General features: G+C 38.0%; 2 protein-coding genes across 2 annotated transcripts in view; one reads left to right on the top strand and one right to left on the bottom strand.

The window, feature by feature from the left end:
• LOC134667309 (ubiquitin carboxyl-terminal hydrolase 4) overlaps positions 1–25,209 on the bottom strand; it is a 358,087-nt gene that overhangs the window by 113,980 nt on the left and 218,898 nt on the right. The gene's annotated exons all lie outside the window — the stretch shown is intronic.
• LOC134667319 (protein dimmed) lies at positions 635–25,197 on the top strand. The gene is made up of 5 exons (XM_063524665.1): positions 635–873; positions 18,331–18,480; positions 23,765–23,985; positions 24,354–24,493; positions 24,651–25,197. Exons 2-5 carry the CDS (start codon positions 18,339–18,341, stop codon positions 24,766–24,768), a joined length of 621 nt encoding a protein of 206 aa, XP_063380735.1. The 5' UTR covers positions 635–873; positions 18,331–18,338; the 3' UTR covers positions 24,769–25,197.

Raw genomic sequence — 25,209 nt, 5'->3', positions numbered from 1 at the left:
ATCTTGTTTAAGAACATTTTGATATAAGTATGCTAAGGTTTTGACTAAAATAAAAACTATCATTTAAAATAAAGATAATGTTTGTTCGCATAAGTACGTAGTTGATTTGTATTTCAAGATTTTCTAGATCAGTTTATCTGGGGAGGCTAAATAATGTAAATATAGCGGCCCGATTTGGGAAATGAATTAGAGATTCACTAGATATGAAATAGTAAAGATATGTGACGTTCCCCGGCAAAAGGTACCTCATGGCGGTTGGCGCTTACGTAGCAGAGCGCCGCAATAATATTGGAGCGGCGTTAATAATAGCGTAAGCGCCAACCGCCATAAGGTTCCTTTTACCGTAAGACGTCACATGTTTTACTGTATTGTATCAAGTTAATATCATATTCATTTCCCGAATCGCGCCGTAGGAGGTCTAGGACTCTTCCTACCTTGGGGAAGTAGGGCTTCCGGTTCCCTTCAATAGGCTTTAAGACTCTTGATGTCCTTAAAGAGCATGAGAAGAACGGACTTTACAGGGGCGAGCCTTTGCTGCCCCGGTCTTAGCTTAGCTTTTAAGAGTGCCCGTGAGGAGCGCAAACGCCTCTGCCTCTACCGCTGCAGTGCGCGCGCCCGCGGCCGCGGCCGCCGGCGCCCGAGCCTCGCGCCGCTCGCCAGTCTCCACTCCACTCCACTCAGAGGCGCGTGGCGGTCGCGCAACGCCTCAGCCGCTGGCTCCATATCAACACTTTTACTTGATTTAAATTCGCAAACCGTGCCCGCGCGGAACTGTCACTTTCGCTCCAGATCCCCGACCGGTCCCAATTATGATAACATTGTGATTCTAACCAGTGAAGTGCGCCCTTAAGCTGATTTCAGCTACGTCCCGAGGTAAGTTTTACTGGTAATCAGACTCAAAATTAATACGTGTCAGTTTGGAGCACTAAGTGAAAGGTTCACTCTTTGTTGTTAAATTACGTGACTACCCGTCGGATAACTTCGAGTTGCATTTAGGGCACTCAAAAAGTTTCCAATATCTAAATTATTATTTCATCCTTGCCGTAAATATTAGATTTACCCGATTCGTACCAAACAAAAGCAACTTAATGATTCATAATTGTTTATATTTTCTAAAGTTGTTTTTTCCTTAACAACCGTTTATTATAAAACCACTTTCGTTGTTAATTAGGTTTAGTATTAGTAGTAGTAGTACAGCCACTTGCAATAATATGTTACACAACGAAGGCTGCAAAGATATATGACACGATCTTATTTCTAGAGCCATAAGAGCGTGTCACATTTTTGCGGCCTTCGAAAAGTAACATATTATTGCAGGTGACTGTACTACTTACTACTATAGTAAGTTCTTATTTGGTCAGAACAGAAAATATTATTTTACTTAAAATAGGGAAATTTAGCAGTTATTGGGGACAACGTCGACGGCTTAGGATGATATGAAAATATTAGGTACCCGGTTCATGTAGATTACTTGTAGGAAATACAAGCGTAATACCTACTTGCTAATAAAATTAACTTAACCCCTTACTGCCATATAAAAAATATTTATTTAAATTTGAACTTTAATAGCTGTCAATAGAGTCGAATATCATATCCGCCATATATGGCTCTGTCTGTATGCGGTGGTAAGGGGTTAATAAAGAACCTTGGATAACAAGCTCTCAGTTTTCTTAAAACACTCCAGATATTAAGTTATTAACCGACTTGTTACTACCGTACCGACCTTCATAATGCCGCATTGTTTTTTTGGTTTTTTGTACCTAGTAGCTTTTTTTTTTCGATGTGCAGCGCGCACAGCTCTTGTGAGCAAGGACCCCGCTAAGGATACGGGCGAGCCTTGCTCATATGCATATCTGTCGCCAGTTTTCCCTTAGTCGCCGTATACGACACCCACGGGACGAGATGGGGTGGTGCTATTCTTTTCTGATGCCGGCACCACACGGCACTGTACCTATTTAATTAGCTAATTAACATTTTAGATACTTACCTATCGAAAAATCATAGAATATTCAGGGGTGAGATTTATTAGTTTTAGGGTTGTCCGGATTAAGGTATTACATTTGAGTTTTTGTAAACATTCAGCACAAAAGGGCAAACTAACTTAAAACTGAACCCTTTTTTCAATCGGATACCTATAGGTGCTAATGCCACAACAACGTTAAATACAACAATACGATTTATATGAAAAAGTCGTGTACCACTTATCAAACTCGTGATAGAGAATGAAATTAAAAGCAGGTATTTTAAGCCGACCACTGACTAACAGTCCGCCGGACGATATCGGTCGGTCAGAGCGGCTACCGCGAAAACCGAAATTCGCAAATTGCGGGGATCTTTCTCGTTTACTCCAATGAAGGCGTAATTAGAGGGACAGAGAAAAATCCCCGCAATTGTTCGGAACTTCTTCTTCTTCTTAACTGTCAAATTTTTGTTCTATAACTGACAGGCCGATATCGTCCGGCGAGCTGTTAGTCAGTGGTCGGCTTTAATCTTATTTACTATAATTTGTCCTAACTGTACCAAAATAAATATAATCAATATATTATATGTAGTTATCTCTGAAAAGTTTATTCTTGAATCTGTAGTATATTTTAATAAACAAATATATTGTAAACTAATAATTAACTTTTACGTTACTTTTTGCTATCAATATTTTGACAAGTGGCGTACTAGAAGAGAGGCCTATGCTCAGCAGTGGGCGATAAAGGGCTAATATGATGATCAATATTTTACGACTTGTGGAAATGCCTCACTCTATTCTTTTATACATGCGGCCATTGTAGGCATAGCTGAAGTTTCAGTACTAAAAATATAATTAAATTAATTACTATAGGCTTCCCGCCGATAATTTAACTATAAAATTTCCCTAACAGAAAGAATTTCTATCATCAGTTATAAATTTACCTACAAATGTAAGTAGGTAATTGTATATGAACACATTTATGCCTTTTTTCTATTAATTGCCGAGTTTTCGAGTAGATACTTAAATACTACTATTTAACCATCCAGCATCATTATTGCTTGCATACTTGCATAGCTTGATTCTAATACACACCTACCTGCAAAGAGATTTAAACTTTCAGTAAAAACACTACACGAAATATAATAATATAAAAATAGCTAAAACTTTTTATTTATTAGAAAATTTCTCGTAAGGTATTTTGATCTGTTACGTGATTGCCAACTTTTTAATTTTGCCTACATTTCGAAGCGTTAGTATACTTAAGTATGTTCATTTTGGCTACTTTTCAACTCATCTATACTGATAGTTACATTTCGCCAACTTTAAATCATTTAACTTTATTTTTCCTTATTTGCCAATGTTATTAAATTGACCCATTAACAGTCTCTGTTTGTAAATCTATGGACAGTCGTAGATAAAAGTGAAATGACAAAATTATATTTATTGACGTTTATTTATTTACCAATAAAACATAAAATACATATTATATTTCTTCTGCTAAATAAAATAACATATTTATCTGTATGTTATATTTGTGTCTTAAAAAGTTAATAAACTTTAAAACTTATTGAATAATCGAACTTTAGACAGCCTTTGTAAGCATGTTTTTAAATCAATGTTACCTAATTTATTAATTACCTATATGTATAACACGTTTGTTATGGCCTGTACAATAATATTGCAATGTGAGAAAAAAATATATGGACAAGTTTATTATTCGGCAAAAATAATCAAATCATATGAGGAAGGTTAAAAGTTGGCCAAATGGTAAAGATGGCGTAATGTAACTACTTACTTATGTCAGTATAGAGGAGTTGAAAAGTAGTCAAAATGAACACAGTTATACTAACTCTTCGAAATGTAGGCAAAATTAAAAAGTTGGCAATCACGTAACAGATCGTATTTTTCTGTAGGTTTTAATTCACCTAACCTAAACATTTATCTTGTCGGGCATAAAATAAGTAAATACTCATATAGGTATACATATTTGGAGTGGCGCCGCGAGATCTAAGAATTGAATTGATTTTCATGAAATGATCAGTTGGCCTCATCGTGAAAATAATCAAACCTACGCTAACCATACCATGAAGTGATCAATCGTGACATTCCATGGAAGAAGGTACCTTATGACGGCTGGCGCTTACGTCGCATAGCGCCGCAATAATATTGGAGCGGCGTTAATAAGAGCGTAAACTCCAACAGTTCTAAAATAGCAGCTCACAATTCTAAAATAGCATTCAATGAAAAGTTAAAAATCTATGATCTGACCACGATATATCCACTCTATCAAAACATTAGTCCATATAACACTTAAGTGTAACGTAATAGATAATGTGAAGTACCTACTTATTTCGGGAATTACTTCCGGAACGTTCGGTAGTTTCGAAAATAAAGTGCTAAAGATGAGATTAAGGGTGATCTTGAATATACCAGCCATTCAGAATACATCTTTTTACAAGCTTTTATTTAACTTGCCCTGTTAGTATGTAAGTTTATTACCTACTAATAAACTATTAGTTATTGAGAGTCAAATCTTGGAAGCTAAATTTGACCCACTTCTTAATTTCCGATTGAGCTGAAAATTTGCATACCTACCTACCTATTTATGTAAGTCGTGTGACAATGAAATATTGTGGTACCATCGAGCTGATCTCTGGTGGAGATAGGAGACGGCCATAGTAACTCTGTGATGAAACAACGCAACCTAATTGTGTTTGGGGTTTTTATAATTGTCTCGATGAGTATTAGTTCCCTGTGGTACGAAAAGTACAGTCAGCGAGAAAAGTTTGTACCAAAAATTGTATTATTGCCAAAAACTTCTTTCAAACCAGTAGTTGCGACTAAAAAACCTAGAAAATATATATCTTAATCTGGATATGGGCATATCTAGTCATAAATTTATTTTAATTTACTTACTTAATCATTCATATCATCGAACCAATAAAATTGCTATCAAAAGTATATTACGTACTCTTTTCCTTTATCATTGGAACAATGGAAAACAGGATTGCAATATTTGTTGTTGTTTAAATACATTGTCATCTCAGTGCCTTTAATTTTGTTACTGAAAATAATTATAATAATATTTATGAAACAACATTGACCAAATAAGTATATCAATAACAAATATGAATATTGATTAATTTTCTTACCAAGGTAATACCGTCGATCACACCGTAAAAACAATTAGTTTTTATCCAATATTGAGGTAAATATTATAATTTTGTTATAAATTGCATCCTACAGTATGTGTAACCTACCCTATATGCTTTTAATTTATGAGTTGAGGACAAAGTTCCTACCACGAAGGTACCTACGAAGTACATTACTACGTGGTATTTTTTAATAACTTAACTATTTAAAGAGGAACCCAAAGAAAGGTTTAATAAACTATTTTGAACTGCGCAATAAGCTTAGTAAAGGGTACTCATACTCGTAACTACAATTTGATTAGGTGCTTCTTAATCTTTAATATTCAAAGAAAGTTTCGGTCTGTTCTGGGGCGTTATAAAAAAAAAAACAGTAGCAAATAGACGCTCCGCGGAGCTACGGAAATGGTAGCTAATAGCTCTGCCTCTAATAGCGAAAGTACCTTCACTTTCGGCGTTGTTGTAGCCTCAGATCAACTGCCATAACTGCCTCTGGCGGCCGGGCCTCTTTATCGACGTTCGTTTCCCACACTTACGTTTTATTATCATTACGTCTTACATGATCCTTCCAAACGACATCCTTTACTTAGATTGTTATATATATATATATACATATATATATACATTGACTTTCACGTCGCATGTGTTAATTCATATTATATATATGTTTGTGCTCACTTTTCGTTACGTTTTCTTACTCAAAGACTTAATGCACACTAATTTTAATTGCATTTATTTTCGAATGAGACGACTTGCATTTTCGTCGACGTCATCATTTTGTTACGGCATCGGCGTCGATTATTACCGTAAACCAACGAAGCGATTATGAAATAATGATCGCAATATCACAGTAACATAAATCACAGAAGTGACATTTCCCTTCGTAACCTTCGTTAGCTACCTATAAACAATAGCATCGGTAAACGCAGAGTGGTTCCTGAGGACTCGGCCTTGGAAGTACAAGGTAGACCTACGTGTCTTCGAATAAGGGTTAAAAAAGAGTGCGCTTGATGAGGGTGGCCGAGGATCGCCTAATTGGGGAAATTTAACGCAGTCGCAACGTCTTTTCGCTAATATGACAGAAAACCTTTCTAATTACTATTTATTTATTGTTTCATTTTATAAAAGCGTAGCAACCTTGAAACAAATGACAGCAAAACAATATATACTCGTATCACTAGCATTACTTGAATTGTTTAATGTTTAGCCAGCTGATACGTTTCGTTTAATAAATGCTACATTCAAAACAGCTTGCGTGGACTTAAATTTAAACACAAATTCATACACGTTCTTGCATATCGACGCGTACCTACGTTACGTACATTACCTAACTTAGTAACGGGTGGCTACTTGATTTCTTTTTTAAATTATCGCATTATTTGCTTACGTTGTAAGACTACTTTTGATTACACTCCTATACAATCTTTGAACACCTAATAAAGGGTAATTTGTTTCAAACTTCCTTAATGCTAAGTACCTATGTAAGTCTAAATGTGTAAATCATTTAACGGTATAGGTAAAATAAAAGTGTTTGTTTTGAAAAGACAATGTTGATGAAAGACTTAAACATGCTGTAAATAGACATGCGATAACACGATGGTTATTATGAAAAACAAAAATCTACTTACATGCTATTTAGTAGTTTATGCATCAAACTTTATGAGCACTATTACACTAACAAACATATTGATTATGATGGGTGCAAACTATAAATAAATTCAACTTAGTAGGTCATTGTCGGTTGAAGTTCATTCAGCGAACAGGTATCGGGTCATCACATACGAGGCTTCTGATAAGAAACTCTAGATATGCATTGTGGCAAATTATAATTCTGTTTTATTTCTTATGCAATGCTCTAGCGGAGTTAGTGCAACAATGGAAGTGATTACCGTAAGTGGGCTAAGAATGGTAAGCAAGGTGAAAGTGTCTGGGCCAGTTCTTGAAGGTCGACATCGAGAGACCAGTACTGTTATTTCCTTGGCTTACCGACCGCTGGCGAGCCTTTACCATCAAAGCAGCGTAGGAAAGAATGATCCGATATAGTTGTTATAAATCCCGAAGTCATATTTTATACTGGTTGCTTTGAGTCCAATGCTCGTGGCGCTTGGAAGCATACCCAGCGTCCGTCGCGGACCGCGCCTGCGCTGCCTTGATGACGTGCTTGCCTATACCTACCAAACGTCATCGTTACCGTTAAATGTCAACCAAATGCCAAGCGTATGATCCTTGCATTTTATTAAGATAGTAAGTTTAAAGTGACGACTTGTTTGCATTAATAACGCTCACTTAAAGGTTTCTTTAACAAAAAATTATTTAGAATCATCAAAAAATGATTAACTTTTTTAAAACTTTAAATCAGGTGTTCGATCGAATCGAGTGACGCAAGCATTTTATTTGATTTTAAACAATGATGGCCGAAGACGCGTGTAAATAGTTGCGTTTTAACAATAGTTGTAATGAACAGTCTGTCTTCTCAACTTATAATGGTACAGCTCAAGAAACATTTATAACCTATCAAATAGGAATAACTTCAAGGTTCATAACAAGATCAATCACGATAGGTATCCAACAAATATTCAGGCTCAATGTGGTTTAAATACTGGCAATTGTTGAATACATGCGCGAATGGGATATAGGATTAGGTTACCCAAGTTTATGACTTTTGCAGTTTATGATATACTAGCGACCCGCCCCGGCACGCACGGGTTAACAAGCTATACGTCACCTAAACCTTCCTAAGGATACTGTATTGATAACCGCATAAAAATCCATTCAGTAGTTTTTGAGTTTATCGCGTATGTTCGCGTAACAAACAGACAGTCGCGGCGAGGGACTTTATTTCATAAGGTGTACTTAGTGATGATTAGTCTGGTCTGGCTGTCTGTTTTTGTTAAATTTACAAAATAAGTATATAATGATTTGAAAAGACGGGCGCATTTTTCCCGCGCGGGCTTCAAGTTAATAAATTCCATTATTATCTATAGGTACAGAAAAACAGTTTTCAATACTATGTCAATATCGATGCCTGGCATTTCTATAGATTACATAGTATCTATATGTATAACATATACTCGTATCTATTGTATAATAATACACACATAGAGTCGTAGTATAACAACAATTGTATTTTCTGGTCGGCTATTTAACGGCCAGCGAAGCGCCTCCGCTTAGGCAAAATGCTTTCGTTATCCTGGTTATCCGGTTGTCCTCTTCTTTAATTTGAAAACTATAAGAGCGAGCGGGGTTGATATCTAATGAGTAATGTAACTATACACTTATGGAATTGTTGTCGACTTAGTTTTATTCGGAAATGTTTCAAAATGGCGGGTTCGGATTCGCAAGTTCCCGCAGCCATTAGTAACATAGTTTGCGCAATTCGAACGAACATTAGGTACGTAACATCAGAATGTCCTCCAAATTATATCATTTACCCCGCATTTATCTAGTTATCGTGCATTTCGCTCGTAATTGTTCGCACGCATCTAAGACGCACGATAACTAAATGACATCATTCGATATCATTCTAATGTCAGTTTACGTTCGAATTGGCCTACAAGGTGGTGCGCTCGGTAGGTATTTTGATTAACAACCAGACAGCGGTGTAGGTAATCCGGATATTCCGGATACAATCTGCATATTAGGTACATTACATTTACATATTCAACTTTTAATTGCGAATTAATTAATGCCACTGAGATTGGCGCTTATGTAACTTCTATTATATTCAAGTGTAAAGTTTGGTTCTGTTCTTCATATCAATGAAGTTTTAAACACAACTACTGATTCGGTCAAATTGTGTTTTTTGAAAAACTAATTATAGCCAGCATTCTATGAATGTAGTATGATACCTTTGGATATGGTGCTTTACGCACACTAGCGTCCCGTCCCCTCCCCCTGACGCAACCCCCCCTTTCAGCATAAATATGTCCCGGTTGAGAGTTTTTTTTGTTTTTTGGGGAAAGTATACAATATAGGAAAAAAGTGTCAATGAAAGAAATGTTCCCTATTAAATTCGAAACGAAAAAGGTTATATTCATTTTTTTGATACGACGCACCATATTGATGTTATAGCTAGATGAACTTCGACAAAATTTAACCGTTGATAAACTTGTTGAAGTTCAGTATAACATAGTACGTGACAGTACAGAAAGAAATCTTCACTGAGAATAAGCTTGCAAGCTTATTCTCCATATTAGTTTTATTTCAGTACTATCACGTACTAACTTATATTGAACTTCAACAAGTTAATGCATGAATATGGTGAGTCTTACCAAAAAGTTGTATATAACCTTTTTTGTTTAAAATTTATTAAGGATTATTTCTTACCTTGACACTTTTTTCCTAACTCTAATACTTTTCTCAAAAACAAAAAAAAAACCGTAATCTGGGACATATTTCGTGCTAAAAGGGGGGGTTGCGTCAGGGGGACGGGGAGGGACGCTAGTGTGCGTAAAGCTCCATACCCTAAGGTATCATACTACATTCATAAAAGGCTGGCTATAATTAGTTTGTCTTTCCCATACATTAGAACACAATTTAACCGAATCATACGTAGGTCACTCGATAAATTTAAGATACAGAATAACTATTCAAGATATTAGCACTATTTATATTTCATTTTTTAACCGACTTCCAAATCCCAAAGGAGGAGGTTATCAATTCGGTTGTATGTTTTTTATTTTTATTATTTTTATTTTTTTTATTTTTTATGTTTGTTACTCCATATCTCCGTCATTACTGGACCGATTTTGAAAATTATTTTTTTGATTGAATGTATATGCATACAGATTGGTCCCGTTTCTGTCAAAACCCAGTTCTGATGATGGGTTCCATGAGGAATCGAGGGAACTCCTCAAATCTTAAAGGCACACATATAGTGATTTTTGGGTTTTTATCATCAAATCAAGCATATACATCCAAAAGAGTGACATTTGATGAAGTGGAACTGCTGATGATGATCAGAACGGAACTCCTCAACGACGCATAGTTCACGGTTGGCGATTTGTCCTCTTCGTTATGTTTGTTAAGCAAGTTCAGTTTTTAATGCACATTTTTGTCAAGCACGAGTTCTGATGATGGGATCCATGAGGTATCGAGAGAACTCCTCAAATCTTAAAGGCATGCGTATAGAGATTTTTGTATTTACATCAGAAAATTAAGCATTTTCATTAAAAACTGTCGCATTTAATGAAGTGGAACTGCTGATGATGATCAGAACAGAACTCTTCAACGACGCATAGTTCACGTTTCGAGATTTTTCCTCTTCGTTATGTTTGTTAAGCAAGTTAAGTTTTTAATGCACATTTTTGTCAAGCTCGAGTTCTGATGATGGGATCCATAAGGAATCGAGGGAACTCCTCAAATATTAAAGGCATGCGTATAGAGATTTTTGTATTTACATCAGAAAATTAAGCATTTTCATTAAAAACTGTCGCATTTGATGAAGTGGAACTGCTGATGATGATCAGAACAGAACTCTTCAACGACGCATAGTTCACGTTTGGCGATTTTTCCTCTTCGTTATGTTTGTTAAGCAAGTTAAGTTTTTAAGCCACATTTTTGTCAAGCTCGAGTTCTGATGATGGGATGCATAAGGAATCGAGGGAACTCCTCAAATATTAAAGGCATACGCATAGATTTTTTTGTATTTTCATCATAAAATCAAGCATTTACATTAAAAACTGTCGCATTTGATGAAATGGAACTGCTGATGATGACCAGAATAGAACTCTTCAATAACGCATAGTACACATTTGGTGATTACGAATTTCGATTTTGACTTGGACTGGGTCCCGGACTCGGACCCAGAACCGGACTCATACCCGGATCCGGTTCGGACTCGGACCCGGACCTGGACTCGAACCCGGGCTCGGACCCGGACTCGGACCCGGACTCGGACCCGGACTCAGACCCAGACTCGGACCCGGACCTTGACCCGGAAAACCACTAGGATACCTTAACTAAATAAACCACTATGATTACCTACCATAAAATGTGTAAGTATATAAGTATGATGATGCCAATCTTACTAGCCCCTCCCGCTTAAACCCCCGTACACCGCACCGCATGGGCCGTTAAGTGGGTTAGGTTAGGTTTGAACTGCGATCCTCACCGAACTGAACTGCTATCAGAAAAGTGGGTTAGGTTAGGCTAGAACTACGACCCTTACAGAAGCGAAATGCTAGTAGAAAAGTGGGTGGTTTTACCTCCTTTTCTACATAGTGTACCATCTACAATAATCTTTCACCGGCCCCCATAGAAGTCGGTTTTTTTTTCTTAAAAATTATTCAAAATACTCTATCATTCTATATTCAAAGTTCCATTCATCTTCTAAACCAACTTAAAAACATTTTTGCCAGTCTTGATCCGATAGGGCAGAAATCGCAATTTCATCAGTTTGTTAGAGCAAACGCGGGATCTAACGACAACAGAGCTTCCTCACTCCAAGATATTGATGTAGGATTATATTAACGCTCCCCGAATTGACCGCTAGGATCTTCTCTATGTCCTTGTATGTTATTCGTGGATCTCCACGAATAACATATACAAGGACATAGAGAAGATCCTAGCGGTCAATTCGGGGAGCGTTAATATAATCCTCGAATAGAAGATTCTCGCACCAACATTTCAGTAGTCCACACGTTTTCTGCAGTTACTGCTGTTTGCGGGCGACCACTTCGGTGGTCATCTTCGAGGCTGGTTTACCCCTTTTAAATTCGTTGAACCATCTAAAAACTGTTGCCCGTGAAGGAGCAGGATCTCCTAACGCTTAACGCAATCGTTGCAAACACAATTGTTCAGATAAACCAAATTTAAAATCATAAAATATCATAGCACGCAAATGTTCGCGGTTAAGCTCCATCGTTTCAAAGAAAAAACACGGGAACCGTTTTGGAAAAATGACTGTAACATATTCATTTTTAGTGTTCCGTACAAAACTTTGTTTACGGAACACTTATGGGATCACTTCGGTCTTGCAAATCAGTTAAATACGTTTTTCTCAGAGACCGTTTGACATAGATACCTAAAATTTGGAACAGTTATAGCAATTACCACCACTCATATTGTAAATAAGTCAAAACTGCTTATTTCGTATTAAAGGGGGAAATTTAGGGGGTTGAGAGGGGTAGGCTGAAACTTTTTTCATTTGTAAGAATCGTGTGGGGTACCATTAGAAAGCTTGCAAAAAATTGAGTCGATGGACTGATTTTGACTTCATTTTAGACTGCAATAGTTTGGTCAAAAAATGCATTTAAAGTTGCAAGTTTTCATACAAAAATTTTCATCTCTGTCCTGGCGATTTTCGCGAAAACTATAGCTAACAGGCAGCTGACCAGTCAATACCCAACTTAAAGAAGCATGGAGACGGCGGGAAAATTATCAGCTTAACTTTATCTTTATTAGTTTTTCAACTGCAGCTTGACCTTTGGTTGCTTAGGGCTAGCTAACTGATGCTTACACTGGTCAATTCATATTAGGCATTAGCGAGAAACATCCTTAGTTAAAACTTTGGCATTGAAATTTATGACTTATGTCTTTGACACAAAGTTTAATTCTGCTTGCTTATTTTTGTGGGATATTTAATTTTATCTCAATAACCTACTATAAGTATGAGAGAGATCTACAAAATACGACCTTATTATATTACAAATAAGTTTAAATTTCGAACGGGCTTTCCAACCAATGGACTATAGGCATCTCACAAATCTGAAAAATTCAAATTAAGAATTCCGTTCTTGACTGTCGTTGTGTTTTTTTTTCACAATAGGACACATAGAGTTAGTAAGGCGTATAGAGATAATAAAGTCATTTAATATTTATGAACAGCTTTGGCCTCATGTATAGATTTTATTGAGAGTATCTGATTCGTCGAAACAATATACACAATATTCCTTTTCATTAAGTACCATTACATTTCTGTATTAATTCTATAATTATAATATCTATTAATTATATTCAGTAGGTACTTATGTATATTTTTGAACGGATCGGTGAGCAACAAGATTCAGGGCTATAACCGCGAAAATAGAAGTTCGCAAATTGCGAGCATTTTTCTCTGTCACTCTAATTACGCCTTCATTGGAGTAAAAGAGAAAGATCCCCGCAAATTGCGAATATCGGTTTTCGCGGTAGCCCCTCCGTCCTGTTACGAGTAAATAATTTTGGAAGACATTAATAGTATATGACAGTTAAATATCACAGTTTTTAGAAACAAAGGTAAAATTGACGAAATATTTAAAGTAAGCCGATCTTGTTTTTTAGCAGTTCTAAATAATATTAAAGTCTATTGTATATATGGCATAGAACTAGAAATAAAATCAAATTAAAAAAAATAATGAGTTCTAAATTCAAATTGAAGGAGTATACATTTAAGGTATTATAGGCCAAGCACGCACCACGATTTTAATTTTTGCGACACGATTTTAGAATCGCGCTGTAATATATCGCAGAAAATTAACTGCGCGCACTGCGATGAAAAAGTCGACGATTTGTTCATTCTCAACATGGATTTCGTACCAGTCGCTTGTCATGTAACGTGTCTTTAATATGCGATTGCTGTATGACTTTGAGCATTTATAACACAAAGGTGATCCCCGTCTATTTCCATAATTACTTAAATGGTCAACATCTAGCGTCTCATTTTGAGACTCCATTGGAGATGCAGGTGCTGGGATGTTGGGGTTTGGAGAGCGAAATGCCGACTGAGGTCCGGCCGGGGTGCGATTTTATTATCATAGTGCGCGCGGGGCCATACAACTCCGCATGCTGCAATTCACTTTGCGACAATCGCGGAAAAATGTGACAAATCACAATTTTAAAATCTCTGCGATTTTTTTGTCGCATATGCGCGCACTAACATATAAACACATACGTTGCATTTCTGCGACAAAATTATCGCAGGACAAAAAATCGTGGTGCGCGCTTGGCCTTACTCTAACAAATTATTATACTACATCAAGCATTCGCGAGATGCTCGACTTCGGTATTCAAACACAAAGCAACAGTACAAGAATCTAACTAAATGCAAAGGCCGAAGGAGCGATTCGAAGATCCGAAGCGTCCGACAGACGCGCGCCTCCCGTAACTTTTCCAAGTATTTTTAAGTACAAGTGTCTAAGTCGCAAGATCCAAAGGCTGAAGTCGCATTGGGCCGAAAGACCGAAGCATCCAGGAGGTCAGTTCTAAACACAGGTAATTAATACAAGTGTCTAAATGCGACGGCCGGAGGCCGAGCTCCGCGTAGGGCCGAAGGCCCGAAGCCTGCAAGATGTCTGTGGTTAAACACAGAACTGACAGCCTGGACGCTTCGGGCCTTCGGCCCTACGCGGAGCTCGGCCTTCGGCTTTCGCATTTAGACACTTGTACTATTGTTCTGTGTTAAAGCACTGACATCCTGGACGCTTCGGGCCTTCGGGCTACACGGAGGTCGGCCTTTGGCCTTCACATTTAGACACTTGTACTATTGCTCTATGCTAAAGCGATGACATTTTGCTAAAGCTCGGCCTTCGGCCTTCGCACTTAGACACTTTGTACTATTGTTCTGTGTGTGTAGTTGAATACGGTATCCTAAAAACAGGCAAACAACCTCTGTAAAATGTAACGATGCGAGCGGTACGGCTACCATCAGTTTGGCATTGACATAAACGCTACCGTGGGCGTGAACGTAATTTACTTTCTATGCATCTCGCTCGTACTGACATTGACATATTAGTGCGAAAGATATATACCTATAGGAAGTACGTTAATTACGTTCACGATATCGTTTATGTCAATGCCAAACTGATGGTAGCCGTACGGAACACTAAATGCCTCGAGCTATCTCGGGCTTGGACTAATTATTTAAATTGGAGCGAATCGGCAACTTGTGTTCTATTTTTAAATAAATTTGCTTTTTAAAAACATATAATTCAGGTGCGTTACATTTTTGAATTTCGAGCATCTCAAACTTATCGAGTGACCTACTTACATAGAATAACAAATACCTAATTTTCACTTTATAAAAGACTAGGTCCGTGGGGTAGGCGGCTCAGGGGCTCCACAAGACCCTCAGCAAACGCCTAAAAGCTCCTCTACACGATGGGCCAACGCCGGCCACTCCAAGGGACGCATTTATGCGTTAGAGGGAGCAAGTGATATTTCAATCTCATTCTACCGCATGGCTGCGTCCCTTGGAGTGGCCGGCGTTGGCCCATTGTGCAGAGGAGCTATAAGGTAGGCAACAGTTGACCCTCGCGCAGGCAGCTTTCTCGCCCAAAGATTGGCCATACCAATCCAGCGCGGGAACGCTGCCTGTCTGCTTTTGTTAGCTATAGTTAATTTCAGTTTAATATTCATTTTATAACACCTACCTATTATACAATAAATGAGTAAAAACAAAAAGACTAAATATGGTACTAAAGGTAAACTTTTAAATTGTTTGTAATTCAAATATTTTAACTTTAACTTAAATAATTATGTACTCGTAGCATTATTTACATTATATTTTTATAATATAATCTGTTGTTTTTTTGTATCTTTTTTTTTAATTTCATACTTATATTAGTAAATACGTTTCGGAAGTGACCTGTTTTGGTACGACTTTAACGATCGACGATCGTCTTGGCGATTCATGTAGTGTCAAAACAAGATGAATCCCGTAACAAATTAATAAAATCAGAATCGGCCTCCTGGAATTGGAACCTGGAATCGTAGCATTTTCGTAGCACCGTAGCGTGTTGCGTAGCACGCGTGACGTGGCACTCGCGCCGACATAATGTTCTACAGTGATTTCGGTTGCACTGGCACAGCAAAGTAAGCATTTATTTTGTTAGATTATTGGAGTGAATAGTAGGTTCACGTATCTACCTACAGACGCATCACTATTATTTGGAAGAGACGAGACGGTGCATTACCAGACTAGCAACTATAATCATTTAATCAATATACCTAATATTACCTAATCATATATTTATAGGCTTGGGTAGTATCCCTGCCACAAGAAAGTCACACTACTCACCAGTAGCGGTTAGCTTCGAAAATGTAAATATGTTTTTCTAAATTTTAATCCAATAAAATATACGCAGTCGTTTGATACATGGTAGGTATGAGAGTCCCGAAGCGTGTCATTAGCGGCACGGCGGACACCGCCGCCGAGGCGCCGTCAATTCGCCTGGCGCCAGACACCCTCCCCGCGCAGCCTCTGTTAACTATCAGTACCAGTACCTTACCGACTGATATATCTGCTATATTCATTGAAATTTTATATTTAGACTGAATGCAAAGGCAATGTGTTGTTTTTTTAGGATTTGTAAATCTCCGTCGATTTTAGTTATACAAAATATTTCTCTTACAGGGTGATAGAAAATTTACTACGAAAAGTTCGTTAGAGTCGAAGATAGAAAAAAGACCTGAAAGCTCTGAAAAACTGAAAATAAGTACTTTAAAACCATATTTTTATCATCGGTTTATAGGATGTTAGTATATTAGCAGTCGCCTTTAGTAGTACTTCCTCCTTGAATTATAAATCAGTCTATACAGTATGTACCACTGTATAATATACTTAGGTCTACCTAGGTACAGTCAAGGAATTTAAATTCCGACCCATTTCGTACTTTGTCACAGTGACAACCGTATGAGGTCTCTAGCGGCTTTCATATTGATTGTCACTGTGACAAAGTACGAAATGGGTCGGAATTTAAATTCCTTGACTGTACCTACCTATACGAGTAGGTTGTAAAAAACACTATTTTTTGTAGAACTATGAATTCTGACTGTATGCGTTTTTATATCCAAGTAAAGGAATGTAACATACCTTTTTGGCGCGTGCCAATTTTATGTTATTGCCATATTGAGCAGCTTTATTACAGGTAAATCATGTCAATTTTGAACAAAAACCATACTTTAAATACTTCAAGGGCATTTCTTACAAAAGTAGATCCCCAGGTTTTTAGGTGGATCCAAGTTAGCTTCTATGTAGGTACTTACGGCATTAGTACCCAAGTATAAGTAGTAATATTACCTATTATATTTTTCACCACACCAGCTCGTAAAGGCTCTTTTTGTACCTACTTCAGAAACTGACAATAAAGTTGCATTTAATCAACATGTGTGGCAAAGGAATTTGTTGCAAATTTTGAGTTGAACACGCGTGCTCATATTATCTGATAGAATTGACTTTTAAAGTGATGTTTTTTTTTATAAATCCATACTAATATTATATGTCTGTTCCGTTCTCTTCACGCTTAAAACCGCTGAAAATGGACAAATTTTTTATATGGTGACAGTTTAGGCCCCGAGAATGGACATAAAGGTAGTTTTTATCAATCATCGTCATCATGAAGCTAGTATTTACATAATAACATTATTTGTTTCAATTGGGAGCAAAGTTTGTTTAACTCTAGTTTAACGTTATTAGCACGAGGTGTTAAACAACTTTACCCCCTTGTAAAACAAATAACTATAGTGTAAGAATGTCTCTATCCCCTAGTCTAGCGAACCAATTGTCTTGAAAGTTGCATGTGAACGCGCGAAACGATAATCAATGAATATGCACCTTAGTAACATAAGATCAAATAAAATTATATTATATCGTAATAAAAGTAATACCTGCATTTTAGTTGCTATGGAATAAATCATAAAACTAAAGTTGATTAAATGCGCTACTTATTTATTTACGAGTAAGTATTGGTCACGCTAATGGTTATCGAATTGTTCATTTAAGTGTTTGTAGGTATAATATAATCTTGAAACAATAATGGTGAAACAAAGTTTTTCAATTAGGTATAAGTATATATGTTAGATGTGAATTTCATTGCACTATATTTATATTACATATTTGATTTAAGTAGCTTTATTAACTCAACTCACATTGAATTGAATACCATTTTTACTTTAAGGTTAATAATCTCTGAAGTACCTACTCTTTTTAAATAGGACATGCACTATTATACAAGCATAAACATAATAATTGATTCTTCTATTTATGCCCGACGGTTACGGATATTGAAACCTTACTTCTGGTTAAGCAAGGTTAGCTTACCTACATAAGTTTTCGTGTGTGTAAAATTTTTCTGCATCCCCTTAAAGCCCTTAATACGTTTATTTATTACTTTTAGCATAAGGCAAATGAAAACACAAAAGTGTAAGATTTTGTAAATTCTATATGTTATCGGAGTGGCCGGTAGTGTCGTATTTACATTAGGTACGAATCCACTAATTAGTTTGAAATTGTCTTTCCAGATCTCAAAATGCCCCAATGGGCCAGCGCAGCGGAGGGCGGCGGTTCCGAGGCCGAGTCGCCGGTGCAGATGACGTGTTATGAAGACGAAACCTCCGAGTATTATGAGAACAAACCCGACTTAGCTGACATGAAGATCGAACAAGCTGGTGGTGAGTACGTATTCAGTATAAATCCTTTAAATAACTGTGTGGACCTTTGTACCTAGGGTACCTAATATGAGTAATATGCTACTCGTCAATTGAATCTCAGCAACACGGTAATAAAAATATTGTATGTAAGTAAGTACTTTTTCTAGGTAATTGTTACATTTTGAGCTTAATTTTTAACGGGTATTATCATGCTTGTTTTTCAGAAGTTTAATCACCAATTCGTCATAAGTTTTGCTTCTATGCTTTTTTTTCAAACACAATGTCTGGATAGGTATTAAGGTAGATACCAAAATTTGTAAACTGGCAAAGTCAGTGGATATTTTACATCCGTTTTGTGATTTTTTAGGGTTCCGTACCCAAAGGGTAAAACGGGACCCTATTACTAAGACTCAGGGCTATAATATAACCGCGAAAATCGAAGTACGCAAATTGCGGGGATTTTTCTCTGTCACTCTAATTACGCCTTCATTGGAGTAAAAGAGAAAGATCCCCGCAATTTACGAATTTCGGTTTTCGCGGTAGCCGCTCTGCTGTCCGTCCGTCCGTCCGTCTGTCACCAGGCTGTATCTCACGAACCGTGATAGCTAGACAGTTGAAATTTTCACAGATGATGTATTTCTGTTGCCGGTATAACAGCAAATACTAAAAACAGAATAAAATAAAGATTTAAGTGGGGCTCCCATACAACAAACGTGATTTTTGACCGAAGTTAAGCAACGTCGGGCGGGGTCAGTATTTGATGGGTGACCGTTTTTTTTGCCTTTTTTTGCATTATGGTACGGAACCCTTCGTGCGCGAGTCCGACTCGCACTTGCCCGGTTTTTATCATCTCCTTCCTCGGTCCCTCATTGCTAAGGATCGCCATGTTTGCTCCTCCCCTTGTGTGCGGTCATAAGCTATTTTGGTCACGCAATGCATGACGCCGCCACAACCACCCTAAGTATTCACAGCATCAGACCATCTCGTGGGTGCTTTTCCTCGCGCACGATATTTTTCATAGCTCTATATAAATCACATATAGATACTTACATCAGACTCAGTTTCTAGCACTTGAGCAATTCCAATATAAATCGTTGCATGTAAAGCTAATAAATGTTTAAAATCAACATTTTAATATCTCTATAGGAGTCGAACGGCACGAAGTAGATAAGGATATTACGAAAACCACCCATAGCAGTGCGTACTAAATCGATTAGTCTGCACTCGTGCTCTTACGCAAAAGGTTTATCAAGCGTGCAGTCGTGTCACGTAATGCAAAGTTTTGTAGAACATCTTGCTCGTTGCACGATTTGCTTAAGAAAGTGATCTGCTGAATGCCATGATTGCCAGACTGTTTCGTGCTTGCTTGAACACGGAGGAACATTTCTTGGCGTGCTTAGTCCGCTGAAATCTTAATGTAGAGCGAAAATAATTGACCCTGACGTCACCGATACCTATGCCAAACGCGATAGTTTTTCTAAAGTTAGAGGAAATTATTAAAATGTATTCAAGCTAATAAACTGAATATAATATTTATAAGGTGTAGACTTTACACCGTTGAGCAACAATAAAGCACAATATTATTACCTACATCTACTTTCTACTCTATTTAATATCCAAAACTCTAGTAGTAATACTTATTAACTCACATTATAGACGGGTCTAACGCGAATTATATTCAATTACCTTTATTTACTAGTAGTAATAATGTATAGATAGTATTTTCGCTATGGTGTCGGAATAAAGGACCTAGACCAATGGGTCTAGGTAAGTAATGACTTGATTGGTCTAGCTAGGTACTAATAAACACTATCCTACCAATTAATCTACTTCTTATCATCAATATACGGACGTCATTTTTGTACCTAGTGAGGACGTCGTGACGTAGAAAAAGGTTTTATGACGACAGCCAGATTAGTTTACGCATTACTTACCTGCTATTTGGTCAGAGTAGGACCAGTATAATTCTGGTCTCCGGTTATATATAATTGTTAAATATCCCGGGGCTATGGCTATGATATACTTGCTCTGAGATTGCAGAATTATAAAAAAGGGAATAGGTAGATATGCTGATAGATAAGATATACTTATTATATGTTGAATGTTGTGTAGTAGGTAAACACACTAATGATGTTTTTAAATAAAATGTAGTAATGCTACCTATATATTGTCATCGTAATACCGACCTTTAGTAACAATACGCTCCAGTAGTGGCAGGTAGAAGCCGATTAAAAAATAGATACTTACAGTCACATTGCACCTAAGTAGGTATTAGATAAGTAGCTAGTATCATAATCTGAACTGTAAAAGTGAAACCAAAACAACCGAAAAAAATATTTTACGAGTAGGTCAAATGCATTATCAAGTTTGTTGCTAATTAAGTCATTACATATTCGTATGCAACGATTAAGTACGTTCCGTTTTTGTACGGTGGCGTGCGCTCGAACAATTAAACACTGATAAACTATGTAAGTAGCAGATATTTTATCGATTCGTTACGACGAAAATTATATCAACTTCGTCACACTTCTCATAAAGCGTGGTATATATTTACACAGACCTAAGTACCACGGACCGGAGAATAATCTTTTATCTCCATGGGTATATAACGAAGGTTTAACGGGAGATATATGTGGACAAAAGCGAACTTATCTCTTCAAGTTAGTTGGTAGGTAGGTAAAGGTAAAGACTAAACAGTAAAACTCCTACACTGAGTAGGTACATACATAATTATGTATTGTATTTTCAATCACCCGCATTTTTGTCACTGAATAGAAGGAGGGTTATAAATGTGCCTGATTAACTCTCGCATATTCGGTAGGTTAAAATAAGACCTTTCGAGATTCAAATGAAAAATATAGTGCCTTAAAACACCCCTAAAATTCCTATAGGTACCTATGTAACTATGTACATACATAGTAGGTACCTACTCGTAAAGTTGTTTGGTGAACAGAGAAATTTGTATGCAGCATAAAATCCTAGCCTATTTCAGTGTCCCACTGCTGGGCAAAGGCCTCTCCCCTTAATTTCCACGAGTCCCGATTTGGTGCTTCCTCCGGCCAGTTGTTCAGGAAGCTGTCCAGGTCATCTCGCCATCTCCGTTTGGGCCTGCCGCGGCCACGTCCCTCTACCGGCATCCACTTGGTGGCTAAGCTAGCCCACCTCTCCGGATGCATGCGGTAGACGTGACCGGCCCAGTCCCATTTGAGCCTAGCGGTTTTCTCGCCTACGTCAGCAATGCGGGTTTTGAAGCGCAGCGTGGTGTTTCTTATGTGATCAGTTAGTTTAACACCTAGAATACTGCGCTCCATGGCGCGTTGGCAAACCTTCAGTTTGGACTTCTGAATCTCTGTGAGTGACCAAGTTTGAGCGCCGTAGGTTAGAACAGGCAGAATACATATGTCAACGAGTTTGCGCTTCAGTGACATAGGAAGGTCGCCCTTCATCAGCTCCTTCATGGACCAGTAGCTCTTCCAGGCATTTTGAACACGGCGCTCAACTTCCTTGTCTTGCCTGTTACTGAAAGAGACTAGCTGGCCCAAGTAGATGTACTCGTCAACATAGTGTATGATCTGCCCGTCCACCTCGACACTACTACGTTCCTTGCTATTGGTCATCACTTGAGTCTTTGCGCGATTCATTTGAAGTCCAACCTGAAGGCTTGCGTTGCTCAGATCTTGGAGCATTTGCTGTAGTTCTGCTGCAGAAGGGGCAAAGAGAACAATGTCGTCGGCGAAACGAAGATTTGATAGCCTTCTGTCACCGACGACTATTCCCTTAGCCTCCCAGGAAACCGCCAGGCTCTTGAAAACTTCTTCGAGGGTGCTTGTGAATAGTTTAGGAGACAGCGGATCACCCTGTTTAACACCTCGTTGTATAGGGAACGACGGACCGGAGTACTGAAGTTTTATATCGGCGGTGCTATTGCTGTATATATTTTTGATTAAGTTTATATAGGTGGGATGAATATTTTGATTTATTAGTGCGGTTACTATGGCAGAATGGGTTATGCTATCAAATGCTTTTCTGTAATCAACAAATGCTAAATACAGGGGGATCTTAAATTCATTATGCTTTTCAATGATTTGGTTGAGTGTGTGGAGGTGGTCGGTGGTGGAAAATCCGGGACGAAAGCCAGCCTGTTCGGGGGGTTGATGTCGATCGAGTTGCCCAGCAATGCGACACTCGATGACTTTAATAAATATTTTATAAATATGAGACACCAGACTGATAGGTCGATAGTTGCCTATGTCGAACTTATCGCCTTTCTTGTACAAGAGTATCATATTAGAATGAAGCAGTTTTTGGGGGAATTTTCCTGTTTTTAAGATGTTGTTGAATAATTTGGTGAGGGGAAGTGAAAGGTTGGTCTTTCCGAAAACTAGTTCTTCCGTGCTAATCCCGTCCACTCCAGGGCTTTTGTCGAACTTCATCGTGGACATGGCTTTACCCACTTCCTCGCTTGTGATGGGAGAGATAGTTTCAGCGCAGTAATACTCTGGTGTGCTATTTGCGTTGGATGGATCCGAATATAGGGATGAATAGAATTGTGTGCAGATGTCCATAATTTTGCTCCTGTCACTATGCTTTTGACCGTTTTCATCCTCTAGGCTGGTGATCCATGATTTGCCTTTCGTTATTCCATTTTTTGCGGTTCTAAGTGATCTGTTATTGATAAGTGCTGTTGCGACTAGATTAGTGTTGTGGTTGCGAAGGTCGGTCCGGATGCTTCGTTTAGTCTTCCTGTCTATTGCACGGTACTCAGCAGAGCCTATTTCGAAACTAGTCCGCTCTTTTATTAAATTCTTTGTGGCAGTCGACAATACAGTGCGTTTCTTTTGGATGGTCTTGATTTTACTATTCGCGGATTGAACTGCTTTCAAAATGTTGTCATATTGAGTTTCTGTATCGTCGACGTCTAAGTTCAATGTGCTAAATTTGTTTTGCAGTTCCAAATTATACTGATCATAGTTGGCTGTTAGTGTGGCTCTGTCTAGTTTTTTGTGTCGTCTTGAGAATATGCTTTTGCGGTTTATTTTGAAATTAAATTTTAAGGTGGTTCGAATAGGTCTGTGGTCTGAGTTAAATTGAATTTTATTTAAAATTCCTGTATTACTTATTATGTCATTGTTTGTAGTAAGTACGAAATCGATCTCGTTTTTGGTTTGCCCATTTGGTGACACCCAAGTCCAGCGGCGTTGTGGTTTTTTTGGGAAGAAGCTGTTGCTGACTTTTAGGCTTTGCCCAAATGCGAAAACTTAGAAATTATGGTGTCTTAGGTGACAAGTACTTTTTTTAATTTCAGAATTTTACGACAGCGGAAGCGGCAGCGATGAGGTGGTGGTCCGTCGGGGCTGCCGCACGCGGCGGGCGGCGGCCGGCTCCTCCTCATCCGGCACTTCAGCTGGCTCCGGCACCGGCCGCCGCCGGCGATGCGGCATCTCCGCCCGGGAACGGAATCTACGCCGGTTGGAGAGCAATGAACGGGAACGCATGCGCATGCATTCACTCAACCGAGCTTTCGAGGCAAGTAGACAAAGGCATTATGTGATTAGAAGAGTGCGGATGGTTATTTTGTTTAGATCGGTATGTAGTAAAACATAAGATTTTCGAGCCGAGACTAATGTAATATTTATTTGTACTTTTCTAAGTATCTTGCATAAATTTTGTGCGTAGGTATGGGCATTCATTATAATTACGTATTAGCTAAAGCGTCAAAAACCGCTTAATACCTACTTCGTAGTGTCATAATTGGACCAATGCACAGCGGTGTGGGATAAAATGTTGATATGATGATGATGAATAATGTCACAGCAAGCTAGTTCAACTAATAAGTTTTGTATTTGCGTGATAATAAAAATGAACGTCATAATCAACTGAGTATTTATTTTCAGGACCTGCGGCGGGTAATTCCGCACGTGAAGAAAGACAACAGAAGCCTATCCAAAATAGAAACCTTAACTCTTGCCAAAAATTACGTTAAGGCTCTCACAAACGCCATTTGCTCTATGAGAGGCGAGGTGCCTCGTTACAAGTAAGTTATAATATTTTTTATAATAAAATCGAAGATATGATTTTGACTGGAACTGAGAGATTGTGCTGTTACTTGTTATTTACTGATTATATGGCCACTTTCCAGCTCCAACTTGATCATTGAATACAGGATTAATTTGAACTTTTTAATATTCCAGTTTCGACAGTGCAGATGAAAACGTAGAGCCAGTTTTCGTGTTGAGCCGCGACGAGCAGAACAACAACGACCCAACGGACGAACCCCAAGAGACGGAGTCAAGCGTCCGGCCTCTCTGACCCCGCGGCCCGACCAACCCACTCATCCTCACCGCTCAGTCAAACGTTGCCACTATGCTCTCGATTTAATTTTAGTAAATTAATCTATCTATATTCGTTGCCAAAAATACTTGTATAGCTACTTAATAGACAAAAATAAACAGAGCAGAATTGATATATGGATATCGTAGGGGATAATTTTTACTTAGGTAATCTCTAAAATCTCCTAACCCGTGTAATGTAAGTATGTAGAAATATGCAATGGATGAAAAAAAAAAACATTTCAACTCCCAGGTGGGAGCTTAAACCGATGCCGTGGAGTGAGAAATATGACCCTTACCTACTTTACTGCATCGCCTCATTCAAACCTGCGTTTCAATTTGATTGGGACACGCCCCGGTAGCCCATATAGAAATATGTGATGTAGGTATGTACGAGAGAGACTAATGTTTTATATCGTCT

This window comes from Cydia fagiglandana, chromosome 9, assembly GCF_963556715.1.
Source record: "Cydia fagiglandana chromosome 9, ilCydFagi1.1, whole genome shotgun sequence".
Classification (NCBI taxonomy): Eukaryota; Metazoa; Arthropoda; class Insecta; order Lepidoptera; family Tortricidae; genus Cydia; species Cydia fagiglandana.
This window is presented reverse-complemented; position numbering and strand designations above follow the sequence as displayed.